The 26,950-nt window shown below is 37.6% G+C and overlaps 1 protein-coding gene across 2 annotated transcripts; it reads right to left on the minus strand.

The window, feature by feature from the left end:
- Nucleotides 1-26,940, minus strand: SKIL (SKI like proto-oncogene). Of its 2 annotated transcripts, none has more exons than XM_025169450.2 (7): nt 26,809-26,940; nt 20,951-22,050; nt 15,325-15,422; nt 11,927-12,174; nt 11,586-11,824; nt 9,910-10,134; nt 1-9,197 (listed from the first exon to the last, which is right to left on the minus strand). In XM_025169450.2, the coding sequence occupies exons 1-7, from the start codon at nt 26,930-26,932 to the stop codon at nt 9,036-9,038; spliced, it is 2,196 nt and encodes a 731-aa protein (XP_025025218.1). In that variant the 5' UTR covers nt 26,933-26,940; the 3' UTR covers nt 1-9,035. The 2 variants fall into 2 exon arrangements, with proteins under 2 accessions (XP_025025218.1, XP_087987937.1); XM_088131811.1 differs by lacking the exon at nt 26,809-26,940 and adding an exon at nt 26,092-26,763.
- Between the last annotated feature and the right edge of the window lie 10 nt (nt 26,941-26,950).

Raw genomic sequence — 26,950 nt, forward strand, 5'->3', positions numbered from 1 at the left:
CAAACATTCAATTCACAAGACTATCTGTACAAAGGATAAGAAAAGATGAAATCTTTGACATTTGAATTGTTTATTTGAATGTGGATCACAAACTATACAGGATATTTACAATGCATGAAAAATGGAAAACCGCACAAAATACAATTGAGGTATAAGCAAAGAGCACAGTATGCCATATTTTAATAAATAGAATTCGAAATTTGTAAACTAAGTGAACAACTAAATGTATTTCTCTTTTTTTTACTAAAACTGTACAAAATCTCTTGTTTTGTTCTGTCTTGTTTTGAATCACATGAGGTAGAGGACAGTTTTGTGTGTCACATAATGAACTCAAACTGTACATCATTGGCAAAACATGGAAAACTCTTGGTTTGCACCAAACATTTTGTCTTAGGCCTACATTTGACCAACCTACTTCTTGCCTTGACTCCTTGAAGAACATTTCTTAAGAGTAATTCTCATAAACTATTCTAAACGTTTTGAACACAATCCAGAGAGGCAGGTTAGTCCAAGAGCTTTCATGTGACCATTTGGGCATGATAGATAGATAGATAGATAGATAGATAGATAGATAGATAGATAGATAGATAGATAGATAGATAGATAGATAGATAGATAGATGGATGGATGGATGGATGGATGGATGGATGGATGGATGGATGGATGGATGGATGGATGGATGGATGGATGGATGGATGGATGGATGGATGGATGGATGGATGGATGGATGGATGGATGGATGGATGGATGGATGGATGGATGGATGATAGAAGACAACATGCCATACAACTATATATAGTAGGGAGAAATTCTGTTCAAGATATATGTCAGAGGTCCCACTGAGCATTCAAAATATACTTACATATTTTTCAAGACTGTGGAACAATTAAGATTGATATCAATAAACGTTTTCAAAAGCATCATGAATACACAGAAAATAGAAGTCTGTCAGTTGCTGATTTGCTTTATTTTGAAGGTAATGTAGTTGCACCAAGAGCATTAGACCAGAAATTCTGTATATTCACCAAAATAGATGCATTACAGCTGTGCTTCCCTTTTCTTAATGAGAGGTATTTGAAAAAATATAGCTGTCCTTAAAGAGACATTTGGGGTGGGGGGGGGCGCAAGGAGATTCTTGGTGTTTGAATATTACACATCACTATATAATCTAAACCACCTTCCAAATTGTGGCTGTACTACAAGATACATTTGTGCAATCTGTAAATGATAGGACTTTTGCTTTTACAACAGAGAACATTTGCAACAGTATTAATCAGAATATTTCCTGTACTGAAATTATGGACTGCCTCACATTATGATAAATACAATAATGAAGAACTTGTAGAAAGTATTATCAAAATATCAAGCTGTTGCTTGCTGAGCAGAATTATTTTACATTTGCAATATACTGTACACTGAAGCATTTCTAGCCTAAGATTACAAGTGGTGTGTTGTTGCATTACGCAATCAGATTTTTAACAATACAGTACATACTCCTGATATTGTTCCATATTCTGTGCAAAAAGAAATAAGCATTTACGCTTTCCTAAGAATTTTTGAGAGTTGACTTGGAGGGTGTTTTGAGGTCAGCTATATCATCCTATATCTGCAAGTCATCCCCCAGCTGCTCCAGCTGAAAATTCTGCAGTTTGAAACTGAAGCTAAATATGGAAGTATATTCACTGCAGGATTCAAGGAGGCAGAGCTAAGCAGCATTGAGAAGGCGAGCTGCTGTTGGAATCCTTCCCCAGAGTATCTTATTCCAAGGGTGCCAATACAATACATTGGCTATGTACAAATTATTTTACAACTATCAATATATTAAATATATAATTAACATTAATCCAAAAATGTAAAGCTATCGCACTTACCTAAAATACTTTAAGTAATATAAACCAAAAAGGAAAGCAACATCTGTCTGAAATACACTTCTTTTCAAGTCTGGGATCTTTAGTGCTGCCACTCTGGTTAAGAGTGCAGTTGCACATTTCTTGCAGAAACGAGTGCCTTCTCTAAAAAAATTCAGGCATATAATTTGGTAGGTGGGACAGAAACAGGTTATCATGCCTAGTTTAAAGAGCAGGCCTATCTTATCTAATCACTATCATTCTGGGTCTCAGTATTTAATCCTTCATAGACACCAAGAGAAACATTTAGAAAATTCTTCCAGGGAAGAAATGGTGAGCAGAGCTGACAACCACGGCAGAATGAAGAACCAGTGAATAGACTGGCTCTTCAATAATTCCTCTCCGGACAAGGAGAGGATTTGAGATCGCCCACAAGTGCTCCAGACATTGCTCCTTGCAAGGAGACCGCAAGACAACAGTCCCTGGTGGGTTTAGAGCTCTGGGAGACAAGGGAAAAGACATCTTGCTCAATCCATGGTTGGTATCTTGAAGGACACTGGGTTCACATACTTGCCTTTCTAATCACTTTTCAGCTATTAGGAAACTTTGGATCAACAGGTTTTATAGCACCGGGTGAATTTCCTTCAACTGTTAGCAAAAGAAGTATTAAATGCAAGTTTAAGGACTTAATTTTTTTTTCTGGAATAAACAGCAAAAGGGTGATTAAAACTTTTAGAAAGTTACAAACAAACTAAGGGTCCAGAAACATTTGAAGTAAGTTTTTGGAATTGTAAAAATCCTTCCCATGGGAAAATGCTTTTGTTTTGAATTCCTTAAAACAAAACATGATAGGATGGGACTTTGAAAGTTGAACACTAGAGGAAACTAGAAGGAATTAAAGATTACAATTAAAAGAGAAGAACACTTGAATTTGACTAATACAGAATGGAGCAAAATATTTTAACATTCAACATACTGAAGGATATTTTTGAACAATGGTCCCAGAAGTCAATTTTAAGAGTATCTGCCTCTATGGATAGACTGTGTTTAAAAGATGCTATGGAAGAGGAACAAGTTTTACCGGACAAGATTGAGACTGACCTGAGAGTGGATTTAAAAATGACAGGTTACAAGAATGATATGGAAAAAGATGCTATACTGGACAAACAAAAAGAAACTGGCAAATGTCTTAATAATTAAAAGGGATATACAAATAAACCAAGAGAGCGACCTGGATAATCTACCTATATTGGATTTAAAAAAGAGACTTGTTAAAACTTTGAAGAATTTTCTGAGAAGGGATAAAGAAAAAGTGAAATCTAGTTTTAGGACATTATTTGAAGGGACCAAAGATCAAGATTGTTAAAAATAAAAGGAAGGAATATAAAGTTGATTTGATCAAGGTTAAAATAGATATGTTATCTCAGGTAACCTTAATGGACTTTTGCTGACAAGTCTCAATTGACTGAAATGACAAGGTTTTTAAGGATTTGTTTATAGATAAGAGATAGGATATGGGAAGAAGAGATCATTTGTTCTATTTTGAGAGGAGGTTACTAAAATTGTTTATACTTGTGATGAAGGGGGAAGTCATTTCTTTATATATTTCTTTTCTATATTATTTTTTATTTTTTCCTATTTTCTTCTTTTCTGCACTTTTCTTCATTTTTTTAGTTTGTATTGGTTTTTTATTGTTGTTGTCATTTTTAATAAAATTACTCTTTAAAAAATGTTTAGAAAATTAACCTGATTCTTTAGACATCATAAAGATACACAAATTCCAGCTTTCAGGTTTTGTGGATACTTTAACCCAGACATGGAGTTAACTTCTCAGTACATCGTATCTATAATCTGTGTCTTTAATATGCCACAAAACATTTTGTTATTTTTGGTTTAACTGACATATTCTCTGGAAATAAAATTTCAGTGAAAGTTAGAGTGGAAGATGAAAAAGCATCCCCAATAGCAGAAATGGTAAGTCACTTCTGAATCACACTGAAATCAGTTACCAGACTTCCCATTTTTATCCTATATGATTTATCTGTAAAATATGTAGCTTCTTCTAATTTGTATTTAGGAGACAGGCTAGAAAAATTACCATCCTTAAAAATGCTCATTTCTTTTTATATTATGGTACATATGTGCACATTTTATATTTATTTATCAAATATGTTACCGCCCATCTCACTGAAACAACTCTGGGCAGTTTACAGCAGAGATAAAATTCATTAAAATACAACATAAAAAGAGTCCTAAAAATAAATAGGTTCCAAGAAAGATGGAGAGTTGGTGAGTAATTCCAGGAAGCATTGTCAGGGGGCTAACCACCCCCAGGGATGGGAGAGTCCATATCACCTTATGAGGCTCCAGGAGATTTACTGGACTTGGGACCTGAGCATGCAGACTCTGACACTCATGCACACTGACAGAGCCAGGTCTTTAAACCTTTTCAGAAAGCCAGGAGGGTAGGGGCCTGCTGCACCTCTGGGGGGAGGATATTCCAAAGGGCTTGAAATTCCATATCCTGAAATGTTACTTACGGGTGAGACTGTATACTAAGAAATTTGCATATTTCTGGATTGTTTTAGGATTGGGGCACATTATATTAGTGTACAATACTTAATTTCATATCAGTGGTACCACTGCTGTGCCTTACTGAACTAAAATTCTTCTTCGTAAAACTTCCCTTTTTTTTTTTTTTAAACAAGGATGTTAGTTTTTCTTTTTTCAAAGGCTCTTCCTTAACTGTAAATTTAAAGCAGCTTTTGAGAAAAACATGAAAGGGATAAACCAGAAATAAACCTCCTTATTAAGCCTTCCTTAATAATTAACATAATAAGCACACTAAAATAGCAAATTCAAATGAACAAGATTATTTGTTTTCTTAAAGTGAGCAGCCTTGTATCAAATCAAGCTGTATAGACAGTGGAATAAATTATTCATAAAGTATATTATGTCAAGAGGTCAACATAAGAAATCACTTGCTCTATAACATATTTACAATTTACTATAAAACTATCTTTTATTGACTGGACACTTATGGCACAATTCTATGTATACATTTCTTAACATCTACAGAAAAACGTATGCAAAGCAGCTGAAATTATTGTATACAGAAATTACAATTATGATTTTAATTATGAGTGTAGAGTTTGGTCTTATGTATGTTTAAAGATAATTATCTAAAATCTGCTCACTTTCTCTCACCATTCCCCCCTTATTACCATAAATTTATTTTTCTAAAATAAAGTCAGAATTGCCCTTGCTAGCTCAGCATCAATATTTGTTGGAACTACAAAAACATTTAATATAAATACTTCTGCATCTTAATTGTTGCACTGTGCATACGGAAACATAACACAGTAGCTATTGCTGGTTCCTAAAATGCACTCTAGAAATCTATTTCTCCATATGGAACAGTGAACGTTCTCTTGCATTCACATTCAAAAATGTGTCTCTATTCAAAAGTATAAACATCTCCTACTCTATTGACTGAACTAATTGTGCTTGGATTCTTCTGGTATTGAATACAAGGAAGACACTATTTGAATGATTAACTTCCAAATAGTTGCTACTCATATACTCTTTTTCTCTCATGCTCTGGTCAAACATATTTGTCTTCATGAACTCTCAACCATCCAGATAATATAACTATTGACTGACAACCACCAACTGCTGAAATCAGTGCTATTACTGCTGAGCAATAAAAAGTAGCATTTAGTGTATTTATACAAGAGAACGTATTTTAAGATGATTGAGACATGCATAAATAGTAACATGTGATACCTGAACTGGCCTTCAATGTATGACAAAATACTGTAATATTCATCCTACCGGGCTACAATGTTCACACAGAATCTCATAATCAGACTTCTTGGGTGTAATATCCAGTAACTACAATTCATTCCAAAAGCAGATGTGCTTTAAGCTTGACGGTTAACTATATTTGTTGATTTGTTACCATTGTATGCATCATTTTTTAAATATGCAACCAATTAATAAACAATATAAACTGATGAAGTGAAGAGCTCTTACCCTTATATAACCGGTCAATTTATACCCATAATTTCATAGCCATATACCTACACTGATCATCTTGGATTACTTGCAACCATCAGGATTGCCATGTTGTTGGCATTCATTGGACAGCTTACAGCATTAAGAGATTATGAAACAGCAAAACAGTAAAAACACAAACCATGCGTATCTGGAAAAAAAAAATCTTAAAACAACATTCTATATGGACTCCGCACCCATCCTAACCTAAGGCCTAGGGGAACAGCCATGTTTTCATAGACTTCTTAAGTAGCACGAGGATGGCAGGCTTACAAATGCCATTCTTTCCCCAACCTGGTGCTCTTTAAAATGCACTTCCCAGAATTCATGATGAGCCATGTGAAATCAAACAATTCATTTCAATTCCATTAACCTGTTAAACACATAGGCAGTTGGGGTTTGAAATGAATTCATACAGGGTGAGAGCATTAAAAAAAAAAAGCATTTCTCCATTGCTACATCAACTGTATTCAATAGAAACAAAATATTTTATCAAATAAGGGAAACTTTAAAAAAAAGTATTTCTCATATGGCCATTTCCCTTTATGCATCTCAACATTTGAAAGGACAGCGTAACTGTAACTTAGAAGAGTTTTACAGGATTTTACTGATCATAATGGATTAGCTCTATTACCTCTCTCAATAAGCTATAATACCTTACTGTTGGAAGACTGAACAACCCAGGAAATAGTGAATTCACCTATTTTAAAAAGTTCGCACTTTTCCAATGTAAGAAATACAAGCTTACATGCACCTTGATTGGAATGTGCTCTTTGAATTTCATGTGGTGATTACACACATTCTTTTGAGGTTAAGGTCCATGCTACTGTCTTGCACACAGCAGCAAATTATTTAATTATTGTAATGTGCTTTACATGAGTTGTCTTTGAAGAATCTGAAAATTTTAGCCAGCTTCAACTGAAATAGCTGAACTGTCTGGGACTTCACACACACAATCCATTATAATTTTCATATCCCATTGCCATGGTTTTAGTGCTTTAGATCACACAACATGCTAAGCCAACATAAAGCAACCACATTATGGCTTTACATGATTCTGCTGCAGTTCCACTGGCTTCCAATAAATTTCCAATGTAATTCATAGTATTGATTCTGACTTTTACAGTCCCAGATTATGTGGGCCTAGGATATTGGAAGGTTCCTCTTTGCCTGCACAAATCACTGTCCCACTAGAATTTGACATCAAAATCAGATTATTATAGGTCCTGCTACAAAGAAGACTTCATCTACAAGTAGATGATGATTGTGGAATTCTTTACATACTTCAGTGAAAGCTGTACTTTTAGTGTTTTTAGTACTGCAGTTGTTTATTTTAAAAACCCTTCCTTTAGCCCATTTTCCCACTGTTTCCCTATTGATTATACATCTTATGGAATGGTCTGTCCTTATTAAACTGATGTATATAGAATGTATATGTGAAATAGTGAAATAAATAATCTTCATACAACATTTTTATGGAGAAAGAGTGTATATCTATGTACATTGCAGGTTTCCACCAGAAGGAACAGGAATGTAGATGGACATCTGATGAACATATTTGCCGCCTCAATTAATGCTGCAAAGGCACATTTCCATCAGTTTTGCAGGGCATTGTCCCACAAGCATTCTTGTACCATCAGTCACACAAAGCACTTTTATCTATAGTAAAGTAAGTTAATATTTTTGTGAAAGATGGGTGAAACTGTTATTTATGTACAATGATCTGAATAGGGAAGCATAACCAACTATTGGCATATATTTAATACAAGATATTTTGAGCAATTAGAACTTGTCAATCTATATACAAAATAAAACCCTATCTTTCTTGCCTTCTGCACAATCAGCATTGTCTTTCCTTTTCTATGCAAACCTGCTTTCCCAAATCAAGACTTTCCTATTTTTTCATCAACAAAGTCTTTGTTCAATGAAACTCTTTATTGGTCAACATTTTTAGAAAAATCCATAAATTCTTTCATCCATTTATCTTTATGACTTCCAATTATATAAATTCTGGAACTGAATGGCTTATTATTTAGCACCAGACATTTCCTCACACAAATGTCAAATACTAAAAAGATTTAGTATTTTCAAAGAAATAAAGTTTTAATAACAAAGTTGTTTTTGAAAAAAGTTAATGTTTACCTTGGATTTTTAAAAAATAAGCATTACTTTCCCAGTTTCTGACCCCATTTGTTCCCTACTGGTTTTGTAACACTTTTTAAAAAAACAAGACCACCTACTTTCATGCACTCAAAGATCATATGTGGGAATGTTATTGCTAATGAAGTAATCTGGATCATGTGATAGTTAAAATTGTTACTCCACAAAATAAGACTGATATTATGAAGCTCTTATTGGTGTTTAGAAATGCTCAAAGAACAATATTAACTATGAAATTACTTATTAGCTATCGAATTGTTACCTTAACTCACTAAAGTGAATAAATAAAATGTTTCAGGTTCGATTTCAGCAACCCTTTTTCAAAACAGCACTTAGCATAGTACTAAAATAACTGGTATTTAACCATTAATAATTAACATTTAGTGTAAAAGTTCAACATGAAAATCTGCATTTAAAGTAGTTTTGACTGTTTAATGATTTCCAATTAACAGTTTTCTTTTTGATACAGCATCGCCAAATGAAATATTGGAGCAAAGCAAAAATAAAATTCTCTATTTTTTTTCAGTTTTAAATTCTTGAACTGCATGCAAAAAGGTAGATACTGTGTATTTTGAATCAAGAATGTTGCATTCAATAAGAGAGTCTTCAAGACACTTTGTAAAATAAACAGATACACACTGACCATTGTAAAACAAAATTTCAATGTTGCTCGTAACTATAAAAAAAGCAGCACAAATACAGATTTGGTCAGTCTTGAAGTTGTATAAATGTACATATCATTGTAGATTTATATGCACATGTTGGACATAATCTACTGAGAACTTTTCTTGTGCAGATCATCATAGAAATTATTGTTGAGTTCCCAAACACCTACTCTACTGATGCAGGAGTGCACAGGAAAAGTTTTCCATAATTGTGCCCAATACCTTCACTTTTCCATGGCTTGACTTCTCCTTGGCAGGTAATTTTTTAGCCTTGCTGAGAAAATGTAGATGCATTCTGGATGGTATTTTATTTTCCTTTTCCATTTTTTGAAGATTTCTGAATCTGAAGTTTTAATTCCTTGATCATCTTCTCTAACTTTTGTCTTGCTTCTCGTTCCTGTCTCAGTTCATCTTGGAGCTCTTGTCTATCAGCCTCTGCATGATCCAACCTCTGCCTCAGCTCTGCCAACTGCAAATTTAAAAAAGTAAAGAAAAGTTAAAACAGCTGGTATAATCATCCACTTGTTTCTTAATCCTGGTGAGATATGCGGAATGTTCATTCTGTTCCAAAATGATTCATTTGTCAGTGATCATACCATTAAAAAAAAACAGACTGGAATATAAATACAAATGCAAATACATATAGAAAAAATCATTACAAATTTAAAATATTTAAATTATACTTTCTCTTTCCTCTTTGCCATGCACTATTTTTAGTGAAAATATTTTTATTTCTTTGACATGAATGTTTCTGTATTGCCAAGGAACCAGAAATTCAACAGCCATTAAAACCACACCCAACTATTTGGAAAGAACTGAATCAGCAAGCTCCAAGTTAGCAAGCTGTAAATAATGCAGGAAAAATCAAATTAGTAGGGATGTGAAAGATATATGGCATTTCTTCTGTACACTCTATAGTGTATGCTTGAGAAAAGTGAGGCATATTTTAGTGCTAAATAAGGAAACTCTGTTTTTAAAGATAAATAAGGCTATAGTTCATATGCTGCTGTCTTGAATGCATGGAGTTCCAATGTGTTACCAGCTCTTCAGACCTGTTAGGTTCCACATGACATCTGAGGGGCAGAACTAGTGAGGTTATATTTTGTATATTTTTAGCAGCAATTCAGCATTATCAAAGAAAAATAGCCCTCTCCCAAATGAAACCCAATGTTGCTGCTCACCTGAGCTGCGTATTCCGCTTCTTTGTCCTTTTCCAAGCTGGAATCACAGGTACACTTTTGTTTTATTACCTGCTCTAGCTTCTTCTCTAAGTCTCTTTGTTCAACATAAAACTCTTGCATTCTTTGAGCATGCTCAGTCTGCAAAGATTCAAGTTCTTTTTGCAAATTTTGTTGTTCTTCTGTCAACTCCTTCATGGCTTTGGAACTACTTAACATTTCAACTTCCTATGAAGAAATGACAATTTTATATATAGGGTTTCCAAAACCACAGAATTACAAAAAAATTTATACTCCAAATTTCATAACCCTCAGGTTCTACAGCATTTGAAACAGGACTTAGTAGGGATACAAATCTTGTGCTTTTAAGCTTTTAATCAAATCACTGTTTCGAATTATTATTCTAATAAGAATAAGCTTATTATTATAGTAGAGTGGATTCAATTTCTTACATACCAAGATGGATTGATCTCTCACTCATATACCCAAATAACTATCTTTTACAATTATAATTTGTTCTCTTGGGTTCTGGACTTTGTTTCATGAAAGCACGCTATTCTTCACATATCTGTGTATATCACTCAGCACAAGCAGGTTTCTCAGATGCATGCATATGTATGTATACACTCACATATATAGAAATGAGAGCATGCATGTTTACACATGTATGCTTTTCATTCTTGATACAAGTAAAGAGTGGAAAAGCATCATTTCAGCATTGTACTCTGGGGTGCTCAGGCTGGCTTCATGAGAACTTTGTGCCCTTAACTCCCCCTTTCTCCTTCTACTGCATGAAATGTTTAGAAATTTTCCCTCACAGTTTTAAATATTATACTATAAAATAAAGGTTTTTCTCCCCCGTGCATTCAATTAAAAATGCTAATCACCAATGTAAGTTTACAACAATCTGTAACTGTCCTAATTTTATTTCTACTAGCTACCTTCTACCACCAAATGGAAGTCTCATGACTTCCTGGATACCCATTTACCAGATAGCTACTGCTGAATAACTTCCATCATGAACTTTAGGGAGCATAGTTTACCCCTATTCAGTGGGTAAACTCATGCCAATGTAATGTGAGATGTTATTAGGAATATGGATCTTCAAGGGGGTGTTTTGATTCAACAAAGTTTTAATCAAACCACTGTTTTGAAGCAAAGCACTGAATCAAAGGGGCATTCCTCTTCAAAGTACTAGATGAGAGTAGTCACCCCATTTTGACCCAGATGCTAAAAGGGGCTTTTCTACATGTACTGCAGAGTGGGACCATTTCATCCGTGCAAAAAGAAAGGCTGAACTGGGTCAGCCCACTGCAACAATGATTCAAAGCATTAAGGGGAGGGACAACTGTCCAAGTCAAAGTAGCATCTTAAATCAGATCAAGGGCTGAACCAAAGCAATCTTTTAATACAGAACACATCATGTAATTGCAACACTTTCATCTTTAAGAATAAATAAGCAAAAATAATGCTTGATAATAGCTGAAGTCCAATAGTCAGGTTAGCATTCTCAGGTGAATGTAAGCTTTTAATACAAGTAAATGTTAAATAGAATGCAGGGCAAGGTTTGCTCTTTTTTTAACTCTGTCACTGTATTATTCATAATTATAAACATTCATCTTAATCTAGAGCCAAAAATGTGAAAGACAGACTAAAATAAAATCAAATTCACATCATACCATTTGAAGATGCTGCTTCTTTTGCAAAATTGTATGTAGCCTTTCTTGCTGTTTAATATAGGTTTTCATTACTTCTTCCATCATTTTCCCTTTATCATCATCAGATCCAATACCATTGGTAAGAGCCTGAGATGAGGACTGAGCACAATTACTGATTTCTATCTCATCTTCTGTAGTCACTCTGGAACAGACCTGTTCTGTTTTCCTTCTGTTTGCAGGTTTAATGGGAATGGGTTGCTCTACAGAACCAAAAAGTCAAGAAAGCAATGTTTGTTGACTTTCTACAAGAACAGTAATTCCATTACTGTTATTATTATGAAACAGTTTCATTTTTTACTCACCTATACTAGGACAAGTTCCTGACTTGGGTTTTAAGTCAACTTTCTCTTGTACTTCAAGAGAGATGTCCTGATAAAAGATGGCTTTTTTGCGTTTGCCACCATTTTGCTGTTTCAGTGACTGCCCAGGAAAAGATTTAAATACCTCTGATAGCTTTTCAACAGTTTTTGTGGTTTCTTTACATTGTGGCACCGAAGTACTAAGGGATACATTGGGAGCAACCACTTTATCACACATGTAAAAGAAATAGCTGGAAACAACAAAATTGAAAAATTGTTAGAACATATATAAATTAAATCACACTGAATCAAGCACAATATAGCAAGCCATGGAAACAAAAAATCCAACTCCCTAATCCCCAGCCCGCTTCAGAGCAGTTATAGATAGTCATTATTTTGTGTAGCCTAAGAATCATCAAATCAATTACAAAGTAGAAGGGAATATATATGCCATCAAGGTACTCAAAGATCTATTGGCAAAGTGAATGAAAAAGTCTATTTTAATTTTCAGGATTATTTTAAAGCTCATCATTTTATTAACCCCCATATGCACTTTAATGTATTTGTTTTATAACTGTGTATGCCACCCCACTCATAGATTCTGGGCAGATCAAAGAGCAGGTGGCAGTTAGGGCCAAAAGGGCTTTTGCACAGCTCCATGTCGTGAACCAACTACAGCCTTTCCTGAAATGGCAGGCATTACTTACAGTGACTCATGCCTTAATTACTTCTTGATTGGACTATTGCAGTGTGTTCCATTAGATGTGGCTGTCTTTGAAGACCAGAATGCAGTAGCTCAGGTAGCGAGGGCACTCTCAAGGCACCCACATAACACTACTCTGAGAACTGCCCTGGTTGCCAGTTGACTTCTGTGTGCAATTCAAGGTGCAGGTTGAACTTTTAAAGTCCTTTGTGCTTTCAGGCCAAAGTATCTGCAGGATTGGCTTTTCCCTGAAACATCTGTCCACCAAATAAGATCCAGTAGGGTGGGCTTGCTACATGTACTCAATTAGAGAATGTCACCTTCAAGGGCCAAGTAAGCATTCCTTTTCAGTTGCTACCTCTCTCCTCTGGAATACCACCCCCAATGTGCAATTGGCTTCTTCCTGTCTGACTTTTAGGAACTGGTGAAAACCTACTTGCCTCACCAAAACAGGAACTGCTGTAATTGACTCCCAGTTGTAAGACTGAGTTCCTTTATTATTGTTAATGACTTTATCTGCAATTCCCAAGCCCACAGGAATATTTCTAGCTATTGTTTTTTTTTAACTGACTGTATGATTTTTAATCCCAATTATGTACTGAATATTGTATGCCACTCAGAGCGGGCAGACTGAAATCAGCCTATAAACAAATAAATAAATATGTAAAAGCACAAAAGATAAAAAATGTGTGATACTCAAAATTTTAAAGGCCTAATGGAAGAAAACTGTCTTAATCTCTTTCCAAAAAGATAACAGGGGAGGGCAGGCACCCTAAAGAAGGCCTGCTTTCAGACCCTCATCTCCAAATTTCTAAGGAAAGGGAATCAGAAGCATGCCCTTCCAGACTGAGGGGACAAAGACAGTCTTGAAGAAGGTGAGTACCCAAGCCATAAAGGCTTTCTAGGTCATTACCAATATTCTGAATTATATTCAGAAACCTCCTGTGAGCCAATGCAGCAGGTGGGGCACTGCACAGACTGTAGCTTCCCAATAGTATGCAGAGGGAATTCCAAGTATAGCACAGTACAGTAATCCAAGTATGAAGTGATGAGGACTCCTCACTGCCACTAGAGCATCTTGCTCCAAAAACAGTCATATCTGATGCAACAGCCAAAGCTAAGCAAGGTTCTCTTATCCATGGCTTCTGTCTGTTGCTCACACAGGAACCATAATTGCAAGTGAACCCCTAGATCGCAGACCTGCTGCTTCCAACATAGTGCAACTCCATGAAAAGCAAATCTTGGAGGCACTGTGAAGTTAGAATGTTTTTCAGATAAACAGCCACTCTATCTTGTTGAATTTAGTTTGACCCTGTTCCACTCAGTCCGTCAAAGTCTCTAGACAACAGGTCAGGACCTCTGCAGCATGTTCTACTCAGCCTGGGGTGGCAATGTATAACTGGGTATCATCACCTTAGAAAGAATATTTTATCCTAAATTGTTAGGTGACCTCACTCAGCTGTTTCATATAGATGCTAATGAAAACATCTGACTGGGCTCTGTTACTGAAATGTGCTTTTGCTGCCTTAATATTTAATGCTGATTTTCTACTGCTTTCTTAAAAGTAAAATCTCCTTCAAAACAAGCACAATTCCTGGTACTTCATGAATGTATTTGTGAAATTAGCTGAGGAACAATTCAAGTGATACTTCAACTGCTACATCAGCACTGTACAGATATGTCATCAGCATAGTAAAACCTCACATGGTTTCAACAAGCTGCATAGCATTTTAACTCTTCACATGGTTAAAATAAAGCTCCATTTCAGTTCTGACACTGATGGGTCACTGTGCTCTACAGCACTTCTAAAGCATTCAGCAATTTTGTTTTTATTCTTAAAACAACTTTTGAACATGGGCTGAACTTGTTATTCTTTTTCAATACAACAATATATAGAATAAAAAACTAGTCCAAAGCTATTATTAATAAGCTACTAATTGATTCAGTTACATAAATTATCCCTAGCTACTTGAAGACTCTGCTTCCTACTCACATAATTTTGATGATGTAACACTGACATCCATTTCACAGTAATCCTCTCCTATCACAAGTCAGTGTCCTCTCCTATCACCGAGGAGGGCAAAAAATGGGGCAACTGAGGATTCCATTTCTTATGCAGTCAATTTCCAGAAAAACAGGAGGTGTTTAGCTTAAGGTTCACAGAAACGCAAATCAGACTAAGTGCAGAACATCAAAGACCAGGTAATTAGAGACTTTGAGGATACTGTATATACAGATGGAAGCTCCAGGAGCCACCATGTTTTGTATCTGGAATAGCACAATTTGAGTTTTTTGGTGCTGGCAAAGTGGATGTCAAGGAAGGCACTTAATAACAGGTGTTAAGCAGCATCAGAGGCTGGGAAACACTAAAACCTTCTAGTTACCTCCAGGAGAAAGTTTAAGGTTTTGAGTAGGACTAGTTCTTACCAAAGATACTGGTAACAGTAATTCCAAGGAATGGAATGAAGAATAGAATCTCCTGTGTGAAAGTTACATCAATTACACAATGCTTTGCTTTAGACTGTTTGTGTAGACCCAACAGTATATAAAAGACATAGTACATTCTCCATCAAACCACAGAAAGTATAATTAAATTATGTAAAATATGAAATCATATTTATAGTTAGCTTATGAAATAATTAAAATAAGGTTCAAGTTGTGTATCCTCTGATCACTTTTATTAATAGAAGACTGTTACCTGGGATGTATAAACGAATGTGGCTGATCTGTAGAATCTGTTTCTTGTTTTATAATTGGATACCATTGCTGGAATTCTACATTATAATGAGAATCTGCCTAAGGAGGGAGAAAACATTTACATTTGTTATATACCATTCTAGTTTTAAAATACAAATTCCAATGAAACTGTAATTTTTCTCAATTTTGTTATAGAAAAAAAGAAATCACAAGTTAATATAAAAGAAGCATCATTTCTATTTTCCCTACCCAACTATACAGTAAATGAAATGATAAGCAGCTTTCATAAAGATTGTAAGCTAATGCTCTACGCTTAGTTTCAGTCAACAGACCACAGCATCTTGTGCAGTATTTTGATCAGCTGAAATGTATATTGCCTACTTAAGAAATTGTGACTTTGTCATGTAATTCACTCAAACCCTGTGAAACTGTATGCATGAATAAAGTACACCTGTACACAAACTTATGCAAACATATTGAAGCTTACAGAGAAGAAATCAAAGGCAAGACTTCAAGAAAACCAACATGAGGCAATAAAAGCACCATTGGCTGGGATGACCTATCCAATGTTATGCAACAGACCCAGGAATTCATTCATTCATATACAGTACTGGTCTGTTAGCCCTATCTTTTCAAGGAGATTTTTTTAAATGGAGGCTAACAATAAGAAAGTTTATTACTGTGATAGCTAGAATTTGAATTTAACTTATAATTTAATGAATACTTTCATTATGGTCCAAAGAAGCTTTTGTACATGAATGAAAGGTTCTCATGAATAGATAGGAGCAAAGAAATATGCCTTCTAGAGGCAATTCCTCCTGTTACATGGATGCTACTCCAGAGATCGACTCTAGCTGGGAAGACAGAAACTGAAAAGTAACTCATAAGTGACAAGAAGAAACTTACAGTAACATATGGAATTTGATTTTCAACCATTTCACCATACAAATAACAAACTTTTCTCTACATAAAATGTTTGGGCTGGATGAATGGAGAAGGAACTAACAATGTCTGTGATTGATGAGATTATACAACACAGAATATGGATCTCAAACACGGCATGTCAACAGAACTTTGAGAACCTCAGCAAAAATTGAGATGAAATCATTAATAGTGATTTTAACATATTGTTAATAGAAAGCAAATTTTATAGATTTTGTAAAAATGAAGAATTGGCAGAAATGTAAACTCTTACATGTAAACTCTTTTTGGAAAATGTTCAGCTTTGACATTCTAAGATACCTTTAACATTTATACTTTCAAGAATATTTAATCTATTGAGTTCTATCAGGATTGAGCCAAGTCAAATAGGATAAAAATCTTAATTGGAAAGAACTTCTGCTTGGACTTCAGCATTCTGGTGTGCATATGTGTTTTTTCATGTCTGTAGTGAGAGAGTCAGAATAGGCATTCAGAATGATGGTATTCATTCAATACTTTTAGCCTCTTTAAGCTTAACACGAATGCCTTGAATAAATTGTAATAGCTGCCATGAGTTTTATCCACCCAGAATACATTTACACCAATTCCACCAATTACTACATGAAATCAAGAAAGCACCCAACCTTGTACTGAGCTTTGATAACGAACATGAGAAGGAAATCAAGACTACAAAGATACTGAAATTTAGATGTAGTGATTTTTTTTCTAAGACACAACAAAACTGTTTTAGCCTATTAAAGTGGGCCAACAGATGGGTCTATATAACTTTATATGGAACATGATAGGCTATTTGGAATGCTATGCATTAAGGACACAATCACTGTTTTATAAGATATATGCATTATTATAAAAGATGTTTGCATATATCACTGGAGTTTTTCCTCTAATGCTGCACTACTTTTCATAGAGATGAAGGAACATGTAACATCATGAGGTTTCTTTTAAAAATGACATCATCCCATAATTCCATACAGAAATCAAAATCATATGACCACACACTATGGCTTGCACACTGTATGCAAATCTTTTTTCAACTCAAATGCAGAAATAGCTAAAAATTATTCTGACTCACATATGCAATCCAAGACAATAAAAATCAGAATTTGTCATTAAAATGACTTCATGTTTTCAACAGCATCTCCCCAATTTTTGCAAGGCAATGGACTTCTAGTATTTCTAATCTTTCCCTGACTTTATTTTTTTTCAAGTCCTTATTATATAGTTTAAAAGAATATAAGAAATATTTTATTTTCGAATGGCTCTGCTTCCCCCATTCATGCTTTTTCAACAATTCTTCAGAATTAGGACTATTTCATACTAGCAGAAGGGTATCCCTCCCCACATCATAGCCCAGTTAGTTTCTCTTTTCTCTTCAAAATGTGAAGGTTCCCTGTTCTCTGCATTTTAACACTGTTGTTGTTCACAAATCAGAAGTGTTAGAAGCACTGCTGAAGCAGCAAAGTGTTTCTGCACTTTCTGTTAGTGCATATATAATAGGAACAATTGAAGAGTTTTATTTTAAAAAACCTTGTGTATTTTGCATTCTATTTCTAAATCCACTTTACATTTTTGGGTAAGAGCTACAATTCTGTAGTTAGACTAAAAGAGGGCATATAAGAAACTATTTAGAATTCTGATGACATTTGTTTTACAGAGGTAGTTTAGCAGAGCTAAGTTAAATTCACTGAAAAAGAGTGTTTGAAATTAGGTCAGAAATGTATGTCTTGTCTTGTGCATGTGTGCGAGTATGTGTGCATGTGTATATAAAGGCTCCACCTACTGTGGCCTCTTTTCCTTACTTAGGTAGACCTTACTTAACAATGGTAATTAGGGCCGGAATTTCCATCGCTAAGCGCAATCCCAGTAGTCCCTGTTGCTGTTAAGCAAGGATTGCGGATTGTTAAGCGAGGACCTCATGTGATCGGGACTTGCAACTTCCTGACAGCTTCCAACAAGCAAACTCAATGGGAAAGCCAGCAGGAAGTTGCAAGTCCCGATAATGAGCCTTTCCTGAGGTGGCTCACAAGCAGGCCAGCCAGCCAGCAGAATGTGGGCAGACGGGTTGGGTGCTATGGCGCAAGTGCAGCCGGGCAGGGGTGGGTGCGGCATGAGTGCAACAGGGGTGTGCGGGTGGGCACTGCAGCATGAGTGCAGGTGGGGGATGGGCACTGACCATGAGTGGGCTTTGCAACGTGGTGCAAGTGAGGGCAGTTGGTGGGGCCCACACTCACCCTGTCAGTGGGGGGCTCCTCAGGAGAAAAAACAGCCAGAGCAACTTACAGGAGTGATTTGTGACCTTCCCTGCCAGCTTCCCCACTGACTTTCCTTGTGGGAAGCCAGCAGAGAAGGTCGCAAATGGCAATCACGTGACCGCAGGATGCTGCAACCATTGTAAGTGCGATCCAGTTGCTAAATGTCCAACTGCAACTTCAAGGACCAGTCATAAGTCCCCCTCATTCAATGCTATCATAACTTTGAACGGTCACTGAACAAGTGGTCACTAAGTAAGGACTACCTGTATTTTTAATGTGCATGTGCAATTGTTTTACAATGAACTAAGAAGGAAGTCAAATCAAAACCAGAGATCACAAATATGCTTACTGAATATTCCCTTCCGCAATGTTAAGAGAGGAGAAACATGGCCAAAAAAGAAAAAAAGATTTAAAGGCTCTGTAAGTCTGAAATACAGATACATAAGATCTTTAAACTATATACCACTTCCATATTTAAATTCATCACAAGGTCAACCAGATTCCATGCATGAGATTCAAATTTATCTGAAATTGTAATTTAATATATATTATGCAACACAGGAAAGAATCATTGGTCAGAAGAAAGTCAAAATAAAAGAAACCATGGAGCAAAATATTAATTTTTTTATTATTTATTATTAAATTTGTATTTATTTATTTGTTTGTTTATAATTATATGATATTCATGGCATCAGACCATACAAAAAGAATGGAATGGTCCAGGTACTAAAAAAATGTGCTTGGCTTTATCTAAATAAATGACAGGATTATATCTATTAGAATTAATGAATATTGAATGAATATTCAATATTATTCAATGTTATATGTTTGAAACTAAAACAAACACAGTGGTGGAAGACATTGAGAAATTTTATGACAAACTGCAAGAGATACTAAATGCAACATCAAGAAAAGACATAGTACTACTAAAGGATAACTGGAATATAGCAGTAGGAGAAATGGAGAAACCTGAAATTATAGGAAGATTTGGACAGAAGATCTCAATTAAAGCATATCAAAGTATACATGAAAATAACAAAAGAAAAAGAATTAAGAAATAGTTCAGAACAGGAAACAAAGAGAGTCAAGGATGAACACTGCACATCTGTTTAATGTTTTCAGTGAATATATTATAAGAAAGGCAGGACTGGAAGAAATTAAGACTCAAAACTGGAAGTGAAAACATTAACAATTTGAAATATGCAAAAATCACCACTTTGTTAGCTTAATGTTAGAAAAGGTCATTATGTAAGTAAGTCAGAAAGTGAAAAATCTGGGTTAATGCTAAATATTAAGAGGTAATGTCAACCAGTGTGCTTAGTGAATTTATAACTGACAACCAAGAAGTAAAGAAGTGGGGGTTTTGGGGGGGGTCAAGAACTCATAAAACTGGACTGTCTGCGGAAGAAATAAAGAAGAAATTAATTGTAAGAAGGGAAGCAATTACAAACTTAAACAAGATTATGAAGAATATTTCTACAATAAAAATCATTATAGTAAAAGCAATGGTCTTTCTGGTACAGTGAAAGCAGTGGTCTCTCCAGTGGTAATGCAGAGCTGTGAAAGCTGGGCATTGAAACAAACCAAGATAAAAAGGACAGATGCCTCTGAATTATGGATATGGAGATGGTTATTAAGAGTAACATGGATCAGAAGAAAAATCAATTCACCAATCCTGGATTACATTGATTGCTCCTTTAAGGCAGTGTTAATAAGCAAAAACTTACATACTCTAGTCCTATGATGCAAAGGGATGATGGAGTATAAAAAACAATTTAGCGACACTGAGGGAATAAGAGAGAGAGAGAAGACAACAGAAAAGTAGATGGACAGAATCAACAAGATTACAACATTGTCCATAAAAAAGTTATGCCATACTACTGCAGACAGATCAAAATGGTATCTAACTATGCAGTTATCAGAAGTCAAACCAGACTTGATGGAATTTACCTAATCAATGGTATTCTTCTATATCAGATACCATTTAGTCATGGCATTAAATAAGTACGTGAAAATCTCCTGAGTATTTTTTTAATAAAAACCCTTGCCTCCACACTCTTAGGTATTCTTTTTTTCACATACTGCTGCATATACAGACTGAGCTGCATCTTTACTTTTACCAATGCACAGTTCCTGATTATTTTAGGCATTCAAGTTTTATATATAAAGCAAATTCACCTAGACTTTTTTTTACAACAAAAGTCTTCGCCTTGCCATAGTCATACATCATAAATAGCATTTCAAGCCTACAGTATTTGAAACATATTATTTTCTCAGTATTGGCTATTATACAATAATACTTTGTGCTCACAGTTCAGCTTTTTCAAAAATATAAAGGAACACATTTAGATTTATGAAGCACCCGCTTAATGTACTTAAAGCAATTTTTACAACTAATGTACTCAAATATTATAGAGTTATAAACAAACTTACCTTAGACTGGGGTATTTTCTGATTCTTCATGCTAAATTTTTCTTTCATTTGTTCTAAGAGTTGCTTCAAATTTCTTTCTTCTGGTGTTCCTAAATATTTTTGGTTAATGTGAAGGTAACAGTGCCACTTCGCTGATTCAAAGCCCCAGTGACAAGTCCTCTTGTCTGGAGATCGATGGGAATGCATCACAAACGTTTGGGGTGAAAACATCCCATAGCATTCTGAACACTGGATACATGGGGAATCTGGCTGAAGATAAAACTGTGAAGCAAACAAACCCTGACACTTGCCCAAGCATTCATGTTCTACTTCAAAGGCACTTCCAGTCTCTTTTAGTTGGGCCAGTGAACTTTTAGTATGAAGCAGGCTGCCATTTTGAGAAAAAGTGCGAGGGCGCAACAATGCATTGCATAATCTCTGAGCATCGGTCAATGTGATAAGTCCACAAGAAGGAGCATTAAAGGGCAGAATCCCCAAAACCTTTAAGATGTGAAGCTGATCAGAACTGCATCTAGAGCAATAGATGTAAAGTTCATCACACACTGTGTTAATTTGCTGTAGAGAAAAGTCTCTGAGAACGGAATTCAAAACTTGAGGCAGACAAAGTCTCTTTTCTCCTCCAACTTTAAAGCAAGATATAGACTCCCCTTCCAGTAAAGTCTGAGTCAACTCTGTAGAGCTATCTGAAGGAACAAGCAATGGGCCAGGAAGAATTTGAGGTGATGGAAGAGGTACAAAAACAGATGACATGTTTTCTTGGGAATGGCGAGCCGAAAATGCTGCTGGTCCACCAAGTGAACTCTGGCTGCTTAAATGGAATTGTGCCAATGTATGTTTCAAACCAGGATTTAAATTCAAAGGCTCAGATACTACAGCAATATTTGGTTTGGCATCTTCCTCTCTGTCATCCATAGGATTTTCTTCACATTCATCTAAATGTTCCTTCTTAATTGCTGGCAACTTATTTACCATTATTTGTACTTTATCCTTTACATGCACTTCTGTCATTGCTTTTTTTGCTGGAGGGCTGCCATCTTCTTGTGTGACAGTCCCTTTTGATTGATGTCCCACGACAAAATTTTTCTGTGGAGCTTCCATAGCTAAATTTGAAACAGGTAAATTTGAAATTTGATCACCGGTAGCTCTTTCACATCTGTTTCCAGTTATCTTAGTTGCAAAACTAATATGGTTGCTTTCTTTGAAGCAACCATTTCATAAAACACCAAAACTGATATTCTCAACACTACAGCCTTTAAATATAAAGAATTACATGGGAATTTCTGATATTTAATACTGCATTCTTTCAAACTGACCAATATAAAATGTATAACTCAATGTCCATACAAAAACAGTTGGTTCAGACCTTTAGGTCACTTTGTTTTGAAAATGATCCAATGATCTAATACAACAGAAAACTATGGTTTAGTACAAAATCTACTTTTGAAATTTTCTATTTTTACAGAAATAAAGGGTCATCATATTACCTTCCATTTGAACATAAATCACACAAATGCACCTCTTCTCACATCCAAGACATGCTGATTTCAAACTAGACCTACAGATTAGATCGACTGTAGTGTTATGTTGATATGCTATGCTACGATAGTCCCAGTATCATAAGCAAAGCTTTGAGTTTATTGTGCAAAAAATTGCCCAGCAAGAATGGTGCTTGTTCATTTAAAAGAAAGCCAAAAGGAATCCAATCCCAAAGGGTTGGCTTCAACACTATGCATAAGAATAGCCATTGTGAATTCCAGTATTCCAACCACAAGACTTAATCATTACAAAATTTGAGTCTCAGCAAAATTAATTTCTTGGGCTAGTATTTCACATATATTCATCCATTTGGAGAATCTGAACAAAGGGAAGAAAAACAAGTAATTTATAACTAGAAATAGGGTGAAATCAAAAAGCTCCAAATAGATACATGCTAAATGGAGATGTTACCATATTGGACCCAGAGATTAAAACACGAAATGCTTAAACAGCAACTTTTTCTGAGTGAAGATAATTTATATCTTAAGATTCTGGATTAAAAGATAGAGATTCCAGGTGTGTCTTTGAAACTACTGTATTTTAATTAACAACAGAGTAATACAAAGTCTGTATCCCCTTAGAATCAAACAATTTCTATTGCAGGAAAGATCCATGAACAATCTTCCAAGATATTTGTAAAGCACCAATTAGCCATAAAAGTAGGGTAGCAAAAAAAAAAAAAAAAAAGTGTGTTTGCTCTTTTTTTTTCATACATGCTAAATCCTCTCCCCATGCTATTTTACCCCCTGGAGGCAGGGGAAATGCCTTATTTCTCCTTTCTGTTCTCATACTGCCTACTGCATTTATTCATCTGTGCATGCTCAAAAAGAGGGACAGATGTATCCATAAATTCCGATGATCTCCAGTTCTTCTTGTTAATGTGTCATTTAAAATACCATTTAGGCAACTTGATGAAATTATAGCCCAACCGTCACATACATTGGGAAACTTTCCCTCTACCTCTACATACACAGATAGTAACAGAATGATAATAACAGATGATTTCTGCGACCTATTTTGAAGGAAAGGAGAATACCAGTAAAGCAGAATTTTTGCTAAATTTTCTCTTTCCCTTACCAGCCATTTTAGACTTCCATAAAGCCCTCATTACTAGTACTTGATTCCAGAACCCTTCATAAATATATACATGGTGCCACATTTCCTCTCATTTGTCTTTTAAAAACATCTCCTTTCCTCCAAATCTTGAATTCTGCTACAAAGCTGTAGTCTACCACTAACTAGGAGTCCATTCCTATGTTTTCCCTATTTTCATTTGGAACTCAGTGACTCATCTCTGTGTGTGTGTGTGTGTGTGTGTGTGCATATACACACACACACACACACAGAGAGAGAGAGAGAGAGTTAGAAAATAACTGTCGGCAAACAAATTCTTCATAAGTAAGTAGAGAATGTTCTCTAGGGATCTGGAGAAGAGACTTGAGTCTTTCAAGATTAATGAGGGTGGCAACACTCCAACCATACTCATGTTTAAAATTTATTTCTATACTGCCCATTCTACCAGAAACCATTAACCATTAATTTCAAAACACTAAAATCATAAGTATCTTTAAAAAAAAAAACACTGGAACTACTTTCAGATACTAAAATCATCAATCTATATTTAGGGCAACTTCTGCCTTTTCAAATCAATGTAAAACTAAAGTTAGATGAGCCTCCCATTATGGAAACTTCTTTTGTATACCAGCAGTTGTGCAAAAACAAAACAAATCCTGTCACTATTGTTTTACATAAAGCAGCCCAAACATAATGAGTTTTAAACAATGTAGATTCCATTACAAAACATGAACAGCCAATATTCTTCCAGTTTTCAGTGTATTTCTCAAAACATATATCCTCAGCACTAGAAGATTGCTCTCTCCCATCAACTAGAAGATCTCTCATTAAAAAAAAACACATAAATCATCTTCCTTGACTGTGTATTTACATTCAACATACTCTTTGCCTAGATTTCCCTTCAAACACATGCTACGATAACCTATTTTACTCCTAAGCAGAATCATCTGAGCTTCTTACTTCCTAGTCATGTTCTCTCCATCCTATCCTCACTCAATGAAAAGCCACTGCATTTTCCCATAAAATCAGTGAAGCCCTCAGATAAAAAATCTCTCCCTTTATTAACTGCCGCACAAGTTTCCATGCTACAGCAGCCTCGATTTCATACAAAATCTTTCTCAAACTGGTATTTAAATTATTTAAACTCAATGCTTATTTTGCACAACCACAGTAAGCCATCTCTTGTCCATTCATATATGAGCATATCCTTAGGAAAGCTATCTGAAGGCTTGGCATGGCAGTAGACTATCCTAGTCTCTTACAGCAGTTATTTTGAAAGAATTAGAGTTAGAAAATGGCAGACAAGCTTCCCTGAAAGCTGACTTACCACTATCTCTTCTGCAGATCACAACCACAACTGATTTGCTGGGGTACTCTAAGGTCTGCTGTTTACAGCGGCCCAAACAACAAAAGTTGGGCCCAACCCACTGCAAGAACCATATTACTCTGCCTGGAAGACTTCCCAGAATCCTTGCACCCGGCAGATATGCCAACCAGAGCCAAACTTCCCCAGCAGACACGTTCACCTGAAAAAGATTCCTTGAAGCTAGAAAACGCAACCTCGTCCGCTTGCGGGCTTCCCGGTGGAGGGACCTCTTCTCTTAAACCCCCGCCCCCAATAAATAACCTGTCCGCCCTCGGAGAAAAGCGAGGGATCGCCGTCTTTGTCCTGACCCACTTCTTGGGTCCAGGAGTTGGCTGCCCTGCAAATACCCCTGGCCGACGCTAAGGAGCCCCCCCCCGGACCTTCCTGCCTCGCCCCCCCCCCGAGAGCCGTCCCCCTTCTTACCCCGAGCGGGAGGCTGCTTTCTCGGGCGGAATTCCCCCTCCTTGCCCTGCCTTCAACTCTCCTCCTTCCCCTTTCTTCAGCCAGACGGGCTGGCTAGTCTGCTGCTCCAGACGCTCCTCCCCCGCGGGGGTGAGGAAGGTGAAGTCTAGCAGAGGCAGGCGGGCGGGGAGGGTGAGGCCGTGCGAGGCTGGGCGCCTGAGCTGCCCCCTCAGCCCCTGTCCCCCTCCTCTCCCCCACCCAGGAGGAGCACCCGGGGAGGCACCTTCCCCGCCCCTCCTTCCCCCTTGCTCTCGAGGAAGCCCTTATCCGCCCGGCAGCCCTCCTTCCCGCCCCACAGCGGCCCCACACCCGCCACGGCGCTGCCCCCAGGGAGCCAGTCCCGGAGCCTCCCTCCTCCCTCCGCGCCTGCCTCCAAGCCCCGGCGATCTAGGCCAGCCTTCCCGAACTCCGAGCCCTCTCCCCCCAGAGCGGCTGGATTACAACTCCCATCCTCCTCCTCCTCCTCCTCCCCCACCCGCTCCGGGAAGCACCGGCGTCGTGGCGCAGCTCACTCGGGAGGACGAGACCTGGCTGTGCCGCCCCCTCCCCCCGCGCTGTAACCCCTGGAGCTGTTCCCACCTCCCCCCCCGCCGTTCCATTACCTCAGTGTAACCTACACACACGCACACACACACGCACACCAGCGCTCGCTCGCTCGCTCCTCTTCCACAGAGTCCCCCCTCGGGAAACGTCCTCTCCTTACCGCACATCCCAGCGGGCGCTCCGGTTCTTCCCAACAGTGGAAGGGAAGCGGCTACCGCCGCCAACGTACCGCCCACCCGTGACCTCACTGCAGAGACAGAGGAGGAGGACGGGAGGCTGGAAAAGCCGCCGTGACGGAGGCGGCGGCGGCGGCGGCGGCGCACGGGTAGGAATCCGCCCGGCTCGCGCGTCCCGCCAAGCCCCGCCCCTGTCTGGGCCAGCCGGCGCCGGCGCTGCGCTGCGGCGCGTGTGTGTCTGCGAAGGGACGTCATCATGTTTCCCCGCCTTGGGGGCGAGCGGGGGAACCCCGTCTCCTGCTCCGCTTGGACGCGGCTTGGCCGGGCCCGCTGCGCGCGTGGTCGAGATCGTGGGGGGCTCGATAGACCCCGACGCCCTTTGGGCGCCGTGCCTGGGGCAGCCCTGCCCGTGAATTCCGGGCGCCTCTCCCGCCGCCGCCTGCCCTCGCCTTCGGGCTGCCGGCGGGGACGGCCCGGAGCCGACCTTGGCTGACCTCGAAAACCTAAGCCGGATGCGTTCGCACCAGTGCTGGGAGAGGAGACCCCCAGGAAACCCCAGGGCTGTAGGCTAAACTGGGACGCGGAAAAAAGTACTGTAGGGCAGTGTAATGGCAGGGGAGGGCCACTTCCGTACTGATGCAATATATACGCACATCTGCTAGGCATGAAGTCACCCGGATCCGAGGTGGCTGGAAAATTACCTTTCCGCTGCCTCAGCTCCGTTGGCTCCCCGCTTGTCCTTTCCAAGAATCTCTCCCCCGAGCCGCCTAGCGTGGTCACGACTGCGCAGCCCCTCTTCTTTCTTCTCGGGGTCGTTTCAGGCATTCCAGAAAAGCCGAAAGG

Source organism: Python bivittatus, unplaced genomic scaffold (assembly GCF_059951505.1).
Source record: "Python bivittatus isolate LINGU-HERP-01145 unplaced genomic scaffold, Pbiv_v1 ctg000980_np1212, whole genome shotgun sequence".
Lineage (NCBI taxonomy): Eukaryota > Metazoa > Chordata > Lepidosauria > Squamata > Pythonidae > Python > Python bivittatus.